At 38.1% G+C, this 13,900-nt stretch overlaps 1 protein-coding gene across 2 annotated transcripts; it reads left to right on the top strand.

Annotated features, from left to right (window-relative positions):
• Positions 1-1,745: 1,745 nt before the first annotated feature.
• On the top strand, positions 1,746-5,665 carry LOC143895402 (uncharacterized). Of its 2 annotated transcripts, XR_013256323.1 has the most exons (6): positions 1,746-1,876; positions 2,121-2,902; positions 2,973-3,211; positions 3,280-3,558; positions 3,665-3,809; positions 3,890-5,665. XR_013256323.1 is itself a non-coding variant. In XM_077402473.1 (5 exons), exons 1-3 carry the CDS (start codon positions 2,672-2,674, stop codon positions 3,296-3,298), a joined length of 489 nt encoding a protein of 162 aa, XP_077258599.1. In that variant the 5' UTR covers positions 2,038-2,671; the 3' UTR covers positions 3,299-3,558; positions 3,665-3,809; positions 3,890-5,665. The 2 variants fall into 2 exon arrangements, 1 of the variants encoding a protein (XP_077258599.1); XM_077402473.1 differs by lacking the exon at positions 1,746-1,876 and having other exon boundaries at positions 2,038-2,902.
• Positions 5,666-13,900: the final 8,235 nt, after the last annotated feature.

The raw sequence follows: 13,900 nt of genomic DNA, 5'->3' as shown, positions 1-13,900 counted from the left end.
ACAGTAGGACTACCACCAAATAAGTTACCACTTTCCTTAACCGAAAATAAGTTGGCGCTGCAAGTTCATATTTTTTAATTTACTATAGCTCAAACGATTGCTCCCTAATTGCTCCCTCAGAATCGACGATTGCTCCCCTTTTAAGATTATTATTTTTTGAGATATTTAATAAAAACGAAAAATTTCTAATTTTTATTAAAAAACATATTTATAATAACTCTATGCAACTTTATAGGGCATAGAACGATTGCTCTTTCATTGCTCCTTATTGATCCATCATAATTTTAATGATTTATTGCATTTTTATTGAAAAAATAACAAATTATTCATTTCAGTATCGGCCGCCTATTGTAACTATGGCTCGGCAGCGCATGCGCATGCTACCATAACTATGCGCACGCGCATGCTACCATAACTATGCGCACGCGCGATGGTATCTGTTAGAGCTTTTACGGATACCATAGCGCATGCGCGTATGGCTTCTGCTTTCTGCTCATGGCTCCTGCAATTTTATGTGCTTCCATCTTAACTATTTCTTGCTTCGCTCTATTGGGATTTTTAATCGCTCCATTCGTATAATTAATTTTGTATGATATTTTAGCAGAGAACTGTTTATTTTCTTGGAAAACTACATTTCTCACAATCTTCTGCAAGTATGTCCAACATAAAACAATTGCTCCTTAATTGCCCATCTGTCAGCATTGTGCATGAGCCCTTATTGACGTTAGGCTTAGTTTTCACGCGTCGCGTCATCTGTCGTTAAAGCCTCTTGCACAATGCCAGGCAACAGGCAATAGGAACAGGGAATAGAAATCAGAAATCATGTATAAATGCAAAATAAACAGTGACACAATCAATAGACACAGAGTTTCAGTCAAGTTGGAAATTCTGTGCCTATTGCCTGTTGCCAACCAATCATAGCATTCGAACTTTTTAGGTTGTAATTAACGATTTTTTTAGTTATTTCCTGTTCCTATTGCCTGTTGTCTGGGATTGTGGAAGGGGCTTAACCAATCTAAACATCCCATTACAAATAATGTAATAAAATAAGATGTTTTGATTGGTCGCGTTAGGCCCGGTCTACAATGGATGTCGGAAGTCGGAGTCGTAAGAAATTGACCAATCACAATCTATTATTCTCCTTGCGGTCGAAAAATAATGAATGGTCAATTGATTGGTCAATTTCTTACGACTCCGACTTCCGACATCCATTGTAGACCGGGCCTTATCCGTCGCGACCAATCAAAACATCCCATTTTGATCCCGTCACAAGTAATGTAATAAAATGGGATGTGTTGATTGGCTAACTTGTGATGACGCGACGCGTGACGCGCTCAGTGAAAACTCGGCCTTAATGCCCATCTACAATGACTACAATATGGTATATATTGTTTAAAACTATTGCATGCTTTATAATTTTCAATTATTTTCTGTTTTATAATTTGAAATTATTTTATGTGTAGGATCTTAACTATTTAAACGTTTCTGCTGTGCAATTTCTATAATAATCTGAATATATATAATAATATTTATTCGCAAAGTAAAATGTTAGTTTACATTTAAATCAATTGAGATTACGTCAAAATAGGTTATTAAAGTTTTGACGTCTACATCAACTACAACAATATATAATAGCGATCATGATTTCTGACATTTCAAGATCTTTACAAATTAAGTAAATTTTTTAGCACCGATGGCAATTGAGCGGTCTCCTGCAGCTCGACCGAGATGGATGCGGGTCGCGTTGCTCACAGATCTCGCCCTGGCGACTTAGGTTTTTCATTGTAACGTCAAAGGCTACAGACTAGTTTTCCATTGCTCCCAAGTGTCTCGCAATCCCTTAAAACATTGTTAACGGGGCTGTTGCGACTTCTCGGTGAGCAGTTTGCGTCCTCCGCGCGCTTTTAAGGTTATTCTGCATAGAAGTCGTAGTCGTGAGTTGTAAGAAATTGACCAATCACATTCGAAGTTGAGGAGAATATTCAATCTGTGATTGATCTATTTCTTACAACTCACGACTACGACTTCTATGGTAGAATATCCTTCGGGTGCGTTTCACTTATCGCTCGCAACGCTCGTGGAATCATTTCATCCTTGTTGTTTGTCAAATGTTAAACAAGGACGAAATGATGCTCGCGTCGCGTTGTGAGCGATAAGTGGAACCCAGCCTTTATGTGACGTCTAAACCGAGCGGTGGAGAACGTGCAACGGAAGCTATCGCAAACCAAAGAATCTCTGCGACATCGTATCGAGAGCGAGCATCTGATTCTGTCGCGGATACAGCCGTGGATGCGCGATCGCACGAGGCCGAGGAGAATTTCATCGAGGAGTGCGAATGGAGCGCCTATGAAGAAGCTCTCGCGTTCTACAGCCATCAGAATCTCACGCAGACTGTGTACTTCCTGACGTCTAAGCCGAGCGGTGGAGAACGTGCAACGGAAGCTATCGCAAACCAAAGAATCTCTGCGACATCGTATCGAGAGCGAGCATCCGATTCTGTCGCGGATACAGCCGTGGATGAGCGATCGCATGCGCATGGCCGAGGAGAATTTCATCAAGGAGTGCGAATGGAGCGCCTATGAAGAAGCTCTCGCGCTCTGCAGCCATCAGAATCTCACGCAGACTGTGTACTTCCTGACGTCTAAGCCGAGCGGTGGAGAACGTGCAACGGATGCTATCGCAAACCAAAGAATCTCTGCGACATCGTATCGAGAGCGAGCATCCGATTCTGTCGCGGATACAGCCATGGATGAGCGATTGCATGCGCATGGCCGAGGAGAATTTCATCGAGGAGTGCGAATGGAGTACGAGTACGCATGAAGAAGCTCTCGCGCTCTGCAGCCATCAGAATCTCACGCAGACTGTGTATTTCCTCAATTGTGATTTAACTTTCATGAAAGAGGTATCTACCGCCCGATCTTTGAATTCTATCATCTTGGAACTTGTTAGAAACCTGGATTTGTCTGTTTCAGAGAGAGCCTGTTCTCCTGAAAAAACTGCGGAAAGTGAAAACTCCGACGAGGACTTTCCAATGGCCGACGCAAATCTGGCTACCGAAGAACTGGATAATAAGACGTAATTTTCAAGGCCAATTCGAAATCATTCCAACCGTACTGAGCAATACTCCGACTTCTATCACGACGCCTCGCGCTGATCCTAGCCAGCCTGTTTTTTTGGTTGAAAGAGAGATTGTACACACAACTACGACAAGGTATCGCAATCGATCAAACTATTATTATGCATTTTCATGTTCGGTACTTTAATGATTTTGTGATAAAGGTGGCCGATCTGGTGCTGAATAAATTACATCGGCAGAACGTGGTGTTGGACTTGGAATGCGATGTTCCTGTTGGGTATAGCTGTCCCGTGGTGTAGTCCAGTGTCTTTCCGCGCTCTACTGCTGGTGCAATCGTTTACCCCCGACTTGGAATTGAGTCAACGAAATGGGACATTGTTTTCGAGAAAGTCTTCGCAAATGCCTACTCTTTGTTCCCGACTAATAGCACTCTGGAGGCATATCAGTAAAAGTAGAACGCACTTTAAAACTGAACCAGACAGGTAAGATCTTTTTTTATCATGTTTATATTTTAACAAAAATATAATTAGAGTATCAGACTATGAATATTAGTAATGCAATACCAATACGTTAACAATATCTTTTTAGGATTCATCGGCAAAGGCATGACCAGACATTTAAATAGGCTATGGAACTGCGGTGCCAAGGGCCTATTAAGCACACTCATCATTCTGTTCATATTTCTCGTAGTGTGCGTCAGTTCGCTGATTGTCGCTCTCACTGCGATCTTATGGTTAGTTCCTCGTGCGATGGATCTTCTTTTTTCTCTTTTAAAGTAGAACGTAATTAAGTTCAACTCATTGGCTGTTTCAGGATGCCTCTGGTCACGTTGACGCTACATGCGTTCATGGCGCTCATAATGGATCTGGATAGTCCTGAGCCGAGTCGCAATCGATACTTAGCAAAGTAAGAAATTTATCACTTTGGCACGGTTGACGATACAGGTTATATTGAGATTAATTTAATAATATAATAATAATGTACATCATTCTGACAATTAAGTTATGGTGTTCACATTTTGGTATAGCTTCTATTCGCGATATTTTGAAAATATAGTAAAAAAAAAGACGATCACTGCAAATTTCATATCACAGTGCAAGACGTTTTCTATAATTTTCTTTATAATAATGGGTCTTTGTGCTGCAATATCTAATTTTAAAATTATAGAAACTTTAATACAGTTTGAAATTTGTGACACTCAAACCGGTAAATTGAAATCTAAATTTAATTCAGTTTGGAGAGACATATGCGCAACATGGGACAATCGAATGAAACCTTATAATTTATATTTTTATGTCCATCAGAATCGGCATAACGTTTTCGAAACATATAAAAAGATGAAAAATGTGATTAGTTTTAATAATTTCAATAACTTCAGGGAAGAAAGTATAATTCTAAATGAAACTGATAACATTGATATTTCTGACTTGTGTAATTATAGTGATAGCAGTTTCAACAGTTTGGAGTGGAATACGCAACATCCATGTAATGATTAAAAAAATCAATTTAAAATTGTTTTATCGAAAGAACAATGGTTAAATATTAAGCCAGAAGAAAAAGTCAATAATAGGGGACAAATTTATTATTCTTTGAAGAACGGATGGACACATATTTTGTCTGAATTAATTTTTTTACAAGAAAAATTGCCATGTGCGTATTCTTTCAAAAATCACAAAGTAATACCAACGAACTGTTATAATGCTACAGATTATATTGTAAAAATTAATGGATTTTGCAGTGATCGCAATTGTAAAGCTCAAATTTATGGGCAAGGATCATTTCAGTTTACCAATGATGATAATGTATCGCTCGAATTCGTTACCTTAAATACTGAAGATTTAGTACACTTCAAAAAAAGATATGTGTCTGGGATTCGAAAAACGTCGTTTAAAAAGCATTTAAAACACAAAAAAGCCGATGTATTTAGAAGTGAATTAATTAAAAAATATCATAAATATGGCGATCAAATTGGTCCTTTGGTACCAAATAACAATGTTATTAATAGAGTTCGTTTTGAAGCTAAAAATGAAGAATTCGGTGTTAAAGATACTGTATGAAAATTGCTTGAACATTTAAAAAGTGATGTTGAATTTAGTCGTGCTATTAAACAAACTGGCTTTGATAAATTTTTTTTTATGTATTGGACACCGGAACAAATTGACATTTATAATGACATGATAAAACTTGGCTCAGCTGTTTCTCTTGACGCGACAGGGAGCGTTGTCCGTAAAATAACACGTTCAGAAAATAATTCAAGTAATCACATTTTTTTATATCAAATAATTACTCACGTTGGAAAGATCATAGTACCATGTGGTCAACTTCTCTCAGAACGGCAAGACACTCGAATAGTTGAATTCTGGTTACGAGAATGGATTTCATCTGGCGCACATGTTCCTTTAGAAATAGTCACTGATATGTCAATTACACTTCAAAATGCGATTACTTTAGCAACTAATGGAATTTTTTATAAAAAGTATTTGTCAAATTGTTACGATTTTTTAATTGGAAAAACTGAATCTGTACTACGGCCATTTATTCGTATTGATGTTGCTCATCTGATACATTGTGTTGCTAGACTGAAATGTTTATCTCGTGCAAAACCAGCAGTAAAAGATTTTTACTTACGATGTATAGGATTTATGACTACAATTGAAATGTTTCAAGACTTAGACAAATATATGAAATCAGTTCTGATTGTCTGTCAAAACGAGAGTAAATGTCATGCAGATATTCAGTGGATTTTGAAAAGAATAGAAACTTTCAAATTTGATGATTCCATAGATTATAAACAAATAAGACAGTCTACTGTTTGTGAAAATGGCAATAATTGTACAGAACACATTTCTTGTAACGATGAAATTAATGAATTTTCTGTTGAGACAGTAGATCATAATTATAACTACAACGCGGATAATCTTTCGGTTTATATTGATCAAATTGTAGAGCAAACGCATTTAAAACAAAATTCAAATATGTCAATTAATTTTAATGATATAAACATGTATTATTTTCCAGAAATTACCAATGATTTGAAACGTTTATTTAAACAATTTCCATCGTGGACTAATGTTATGTTAAACTGTTTTAATTCCAAAAATACTGTTGCAACGTCTGCTCGATCCGAAAATTATTTTCGATTTGTCAAAGAAAATGTCTTAGAAGAACGTCAACCGTACCGATTTGATAAATTTTTTATAAAACACGTAAGGTCAATTAATACCAAAGTTATCGAAGCAAGAGCAGCTTATGATGCATTAAAGAAAAACAAATTTATTATTAATCAAAAACATGAGGAAAAGTTACGGAAGGAGGAACAATTAATTTTACAAACAAAAGAAAATTGGAAAAATAAAGTAGTGAATGATACATGTGACTTATCTAATGGAAATGAAGAGGATAATTTTTGTACTAATGATTTTGATACTGATGAGTGTAATCAATTAATGGAAGTTGTTAATTCAAAAGATTTTGTTCATTCAACTCCGAAAAGTATGGAGGATTATCCAATTATACAAAATTCAGAAAACACTTTTTCCATTGTGTTGGATGTTGAAAAAAAAGTAATCGAACCGATAATAATTAAAGTAAATGAAAATTTGGAAAATAATAAAAATTTATTTAACAAACGTGGAATATATGTTACTCCATGTCCTAACATAAAAGTAATCCACCTAAAACCTGCTCAAAAAAAGTTTAAAAAAGATTTTATTATAAATGGCAACAGATTACCTCCACGTATGATTAATAATAAAAAAGTTTATCTTTTTAACACTTGTCCGTTTGATTCAATTACTGAAATTGTATATGCTGCTTGTTGTAACTCTAAAAACTTTAAGAATTTTGTTACTTCACAAATAGGAAAAGAAACTATTTGTTTTTTTACATGTGTAAGTAATTATATTGAACACGGAGCTACAGCGTCGTTTTACAAATTACGAGCAATCTTGTTAAATTCATTATATCCGTCTGCTAGCAACAATATAACTTGTGAAGGAAATGTTAGCGATTTATTTAGTAAACTAATGAGAACATACGATGTAAATACTGAAACAATAATGTGTCAAAATTCTCAATGTTGTGCAGTTAATTCGCGGAATATACCGGTTTTAAATTTAGGCGCGAAAATAGTCTGGGAAAAAAGTATGCAACATTTGAATGAGAGTGTAGATGAGTTCATACGCGCAAAAATTATCTACTGTCAGAGCTGTCATAAAAACTCCGCTAGAAAAATTATCCAAATTTGTGATTACTTATGTTAAATATCGAACATTTTTATGAATCATCGATTCGTTTCTCTGATAAGACTTTTCCGAACACTAATTTAAATGATATTCCAACTACAATACAAGTACAAGACAAAAATTATATTTTGTGTGGCGTAATCCGGTTTATACCACCTATTATTATCAATGGTATAGGACATTATGTTGCATACGTTAGGTCACTCACCAACAAATGGACTGAAATTAATGATCTCTGTAAAGAACCAAAAAATATTGTAAATTTACCGGCGATTAGAATATCGTTATTACTTTATGTATTATTTTAACTAATTTTAATAATTTTTCTTACTACGTTGACCAAAGATAACATTAAATATCCATCAGCAATAGTTGCATGCATAAAAAATTGCTGTATCTGTAAGATGTGGAACATCTACAAAAATATCTTTATAGTTATTTACTTTTGATGGTGATGACTAAAAAAATACATTTTGTTTAAAATGGAATATATAATATAATATATATACATATAGTTTATTGGACATGTAGTTAACAATTACAATGTATAAGCAGCGGCGCACGGTATGTGTGTGAGTGTATGTGTGTGTATGTTTGCATGTTTGTATATAATAAAGAAATTGCAAAAACTAGATAAACAGTGCTATTGTACACACACACACGCACGCACGCACGCACGCACGCACGCACGCACGCACGCACGCACGCACGCACGCACGCACGCACGCACGCACGCACGCACGCACGCACGCACGCACGCACGCACGCACGCACGCACGCACGCACGCACGCACGCACGCACGCACGCACGCACGCACGCACGCACGCACGCACGCACGCACGCACGCACGCACGCACGCACGCACGCACGCACGCACGCACGCACGCACGCACGCACGCACGCACGCACGCACGCACGCACGCACGCACGCACGCACGCACGCACGCACGCACGCACGCACGCACGCACGCACGCACGCACGCACGCACGCACGCACGCACGCACGCACGCACGCACGCACGCACGCACGCACGCACGCACGCACGCACGCACGCACGCACGCACGCACGCACGCACGCACGCACGCACGCACGCACGCACGCACGCACGCACGCACGCACGCACGCACGCACGCACGCACGCACGCACGCACGCACGCACGCACGCACGCACGCACGCACGCACGCACGCACGCACGCACGCACGCACGCACGCACGCACGCACGCACGCACGCACGCACGCACGCACGCACGCACGCACGCACGCACGCACGCACGCACGCACGCACGCACGCACGCACGCACGCACGCACGCACGCACGCACGCACGCACGCACGCACGCACGCACGCACGCACGCACGCACGCACGCACGCACGCACGCACGCACGCACGCACGCACGCACGCACGCACGCACGCACGCACGCACGCACGCACGCACGCACGCACGCACGCACGCACGCACGCACGCACGCACGCACGCACGCACGCACGCACGCACGCACGCGCGCGCGAACAAAATATTCATGTTATATTAATATTTATAATGACGATATATTTGCTACTATTAATAAACAAAATAAGAAACAGTGATAAAGTGCTGTTTTAAATAATTTACCTTTTCATATTATAATTATGTTAAAATGAGACTATACATGCACAAATTATCTTTTATTTATGATTGAGTAGACTGTAGGAAATAAAATTCAGCCATTTCGCTTATGGTCTTAAGCCCTTTGCACAATGCCAGGCAACGGGCAATAGGAACAGGGCATTGAAATTAGAAATCATGTATAAATGCAGAATAATAAACAGTGACACAGGCAATAGACACAGAGTTTCCGTCACGTTGGAAATTCTGTGCCTATTGCCTGCCCCAGTAAAACAGGAACGTATATTCCACGTTTCTTTCATGTGGACCAGCGACGTAGAATTCACGTAGACAATCGAGTGGATCATCCGCTTAAAAACGGTAGTCGGATCCACGTGGATGAGATCATCGATTTGACATGGAATTTACGTGAAAGTTTCACGTCCCTTACAGAAAAAAGTACTAAAAATACACAGTAATAAATTACTGGATTACTGGTGCTTATTATTGTTAGTACTGAATTACTCACTCAAAAAAAACCTCTTAATACTAGAGGACACTGATTTTTGATATTTACCCGGCATAAAAAAAATTATTTTTATTGAAATTTTATTACTAATTTATAACTAAATTTGAATTTGTTTCTTAAGATGCAGTCTATGATTATAAATATTTTCTCGTATTTGTAAAACTTAGAAAAACACACTTACCTTGGTGGGATTCGAACTCGGGACCTCTGGATCGTGAGCTAACTGCCTTACGTGGTAGACTACTTCTTAATTTGATGTAAGTGTTATATATAGTCTACATATGTCATAACCAGCGCAAATATATAATTTTTCAAAAATCATCTTAAGAAACAAATTTAGTTTAAAAAAAGTAATAAAATTTTTAATTGGATATATGATATTATTTCTTAATGTCGGGTGAATATCCAAAACCATGCAGTGCCGGCTCATTATAAAATTTTGTGTTCGTAAATATATTTATGAAAAAAGTATATTTATAAAGTTAAAACATTCTTATCAAATCCTTACAAGGGCCTCATTAGATAAATATCCTTTAACCTTTAACCATATAGTTGCAAAACATATAGTCGATGGATCAGCTTGATTAATTATAAATTATTCATTAAAACGTTCCATTTAGCTATATTAATTGCGATTGACAACATCAATGTCTCCTGAGATTGATAAATTATCTGTCAGTAAAACAGTGGAAATATCTACGCAAAATCTACATTGATATTACGCGGATAAGATACTTTGATTTTATCGATGGAAAAGAAACGTTGAATCCACGCGGATAAGGTACTTCGATTTTGGCGATGGAAAAGAAACGTTGAATCTACGCGGATAAGGTACTTTGATTTTGACGATGGAAAAGAAACGTTGAATCTACGTGGATAAGGTACTTCGATTTTAGCGATAGAAAAGAAACGTTGAATCCACGCGAATAAGGTTCTTCGATTTTGACGATAAAAAAGAAACGTTGAATCTACGTGGATAACTCGCGGATGAATCTCCATCCACGTATTACGTAGATTCGACGCAGATGCGACGTACCTGTTTTACTGGGGTGTTGCCAATCAATTATAACATTCGAACTTTTTAGGTTGTAATTAACGATTTTTTTGTTATTTTCTGTTCCTATTGCCTGTTGCCTGGCATTGTGCAAGGGGCTTAACTCTACGCTCTATTATGCTGCGTTTCCACTATACGCGTCGCGCGTCGCGTTATGACCAATTCCAATCGAGTATTGTGTAATCCGTAGATTACAAACTCGAATGAGATTGATATCTTAAGCGTATGCTTTACATTGTTAAGGAATTTTATGTGTGAAAGCCTTAACACTTTAGTCTATCCTGCCAGATTTTCTTTTTTGTTTAGAGAATGAGATTGTTATATAGTGTGTGCAGCAGTCTTTCTATAAGGAAAAATAGAAACTCCAAAATATAATCCAGACAAAGGACACGCGCGTAACGTGTTAAAACATGTCTGATCCTGTTCAAGGACGGCAACAAACAACGCGTAAAGGGCTGCGCAATAAAAAAAATAGGGGACAGGGAACGGTTTAATATTAACATATGTATAGAATGTTAAATGAAGCTTCATCACCGTTCCTTAGCACTATTTTTCTGTTCGTCTATTCTGTGTTAATAAATTACTTATGTTAATCAATTTCATATATCAATAATATTGAACTGTTAAGGGCGCAACACAATACAAGCAATAGAAATAGGGAATAGGAACAGAATGCATTGATACACGGCTTCCGATAGGTTGAAAATTTATTGCTTTGTGTTTTGCATTATGTTTACGCCTGAACGGTATCAACCAATCAAAATTTTTTATGAGTGCGTTTCACTTAACGTCCGCAACGTTCTTAAAGGCCCTTGCACGTAACAAAGTTTTAGTCATCATCGTAAGGTTGTAAACAATTAATAGACCAATCACAGTCGATTATTCTCCTCGCGCTTGAAGAATAATTGAGTGTGATTGGTCTTATTTTCTTACGGCCTTACGATTAAAATTAAAACTTTGTTACGTGCAATGGCCTTAAAGCGAGAAACACAGACTTTTGCATAACGCATAATACGTAAGCATAAAAAAAACGGATTAATCTATTTCATTATGCACATACATATAGACCAATCAATTCTCTTATGCTTATGTTTATGGGCTCATGCAAGTTTGTGTGGATATAGCTTAAAACCTTGGTCCACGATGCTAGAACTGCGTTCGGTTTCGGTTTAAGCCAATGAAACTGCTGCTTTTCTGTAAGAGCTGCAAGTTGATTGGCTTAAACCAAAACTCGGACGCAGTTCTAACAATGTGGACACAAGGCTTAAGTGCCCATCTACAATAGGGTGTTTTAAGCCCTAAGCCCTAAGAAATTGACCAATCACAGTCAATTTATTCTCCTTAAATTCAATTGTGATTGAACAATTTCTTAAGGCTTAGGGTGCCTCCCCATGCAAGACGGAATCGCGGAAAACGAAATCTCGGAATCATTCTGATTGGTTAGTCCCATGAGGCTAACCAATAGCCTTATGAGATTAACCAATCAGAATGATTCTGAGATTCCGTTTTCCGCGATTCCGTCTTGCATGGGGAGGCACCCTTAGAGCTTAAAACACCTATTGTAGTCATTGTAGATGGGCACTAAGGCCGAGTTTTCACTGAGCGCGTCACGCGTCGCATCATCACAAGTTAGCCAATCAACACATCCTATTTTATTACATTACTTGTGACGGGATCAAAATGGGATGTTTTGATTGGTCGCGACGGATAAGGCCCGGTCTACAATGGATGTCGGAAGTCGGAGTCGTAAGAAATTGACCGATCAATTGACCATTCATTATTTTTCGACCGCAAGGAGAATAATAGATTGTGATTGGTCAATTTCTTACGACTCCGACTTCCGACATCCATTGTAGACCGGGCCTAACGCGACCAATCAAAACATCTTATTTTATTACATTATTTGTAATGGGTTGTTTAGATTGGTTAAGCCCCTTCCACAATGCCAGACAACAGGCAATAGGAACAGGAAATAACTAAAAAAATCGTTAATTACAACCTAAAAAGTTCGAATGCTATGATTGGTTGGCAACAGGCAATAGGCACAGAATTTCCAACGTGACTGAAACTCTGTGTCTATTGATTGTGTCACTGTTTATTTTGCATTTATACATGATTTCTGATTTCTATTCCCTGTTCCTATTGCCTGTTGCCTGCCATTGTGCAAGAGGCTTTAACGACAGATGACGCGACGCGTGGAAACTAAGCCTAACGTCAATAAGGGCTCATGCACAATGCTGACAGATGGGCAATTAAGGAGCAATCGTTTTATGTTGGATATACTTGCAGAAGACTGTGAGAAATGTATTTTTCCAAGAAAATAAACAGTTCTCTGCTAAAATATCATACAAAATTAATTATACGAATGGAGCGATTAAAAATCCCAATAGAGCAAAGCAAGAAATAGTTAAGATGGAAGCACATAAAATTGCAGGAGTCATGAGCAGAAAGCAGAAGCCATACGCGCATGCGCTATGGTATCCGTAAAAGCTCTAACAGATACCATCGCGCGTGCGCATAGTTATGGTAGCATGCGCGTGCGCATAGTTATGGTAGCATGCGCATGCGCTGCCGAGCCATAGTTACAATAGGCGGCCGATACTGAAATGATTAATTTGTTATTTTTTCAATAAAAATGCAATAAATCATTAAAATTATGATGGATCAATAAGGAGCAATGAAAGAGCAATCGTTCTATGCCCTATAAAGTTGCATAGAGTTATTATAAATATGTTTTTCAATAAAAATTAGAAATTTTTCGTTTTTATTAAATATCTCAAAAAATAATAATCTTAAAAGGGGAGCAATCGTCGATTCTGAGGAAGCAATTAGGGAGCAATCGTTTGAGCTATAGTAAATTAAAAAATATGAACTTGCAGCGCCAACTTATTTCCGGTCCTTCCTTAGTATGAATTACCGACAGTAAGATTACCACCAACGATAAGTCACGATCTGCGCGATAGGTTTAACCTAACCATTAACATATAAGTATAGAAAATAAGTCACGATCTGCGCGATAGGTCTAACCTATCCATTAACATATAAGTATAGAAAACAAATCACGATCTACGCAGTGGACGCAATAGGCTTGGCCTATTTTAATAAGGAATAACTCTGCTGAAAATGACCGATTAAATCCGATTGGTTCCGTATTAAATTTGGGGAAATTGAATCGGAATGAATGCATTTTCAATCCGGTTAATCGGATGCCCGATTGGAAGTGAATCGGTTCTAATAACAAATCAATCGGAATCGTTATTAATTCGGCATTTCCGGATTGATCTGAATCCGTCGTTATCAGTTTCAATCGTATTAATGCACATCTATTTTAATCGGATGAATAAAGTGAGCACATGAATCGTGTTGAATCCGCATCAATCGTAAAATTTTAATACAACACCGAAA

The sequence above is a fragment of the Temnothorax americanus genome, unplaced genomic scaffold, assembly GCF_048541705.1.
Source record: "Temnothorax americanus isolate GAGA-0224 unplaced genomic scaffold, ASM4854170v1 Scaffold158, whole genome shotgun sequence".
NCBI classification, from domain to species: domain Eukaryota; kingdom Metazoa; phylum Arthropoda; class Insecta; order Hymenoptera; family Formicidae; genus Temnothorax; species Temnothorax americanus.
Note: the sequence above shows the minus strand (reverse complement) of the source record. Positions and strands in the feature narration are given on the sequence as shown.

Bases quoted from the DNA above. Each gene is read 5' to 3' on its own strand.
- LOC143895402 (XM_077402473.1), top strand. From the start codon at position 2,672: ATGCTATCGCAAACCAAAGAATCTCTGCGACATCGTATCGAGAGCGAG. The intron at 2,903-2,972 runs GTATCTACCGCC...TGTCTGTTTCAG, and splicing joins ATTTAACTTTCATGAAAGAG to AGAGAGCCTGTTCTCCTGAA.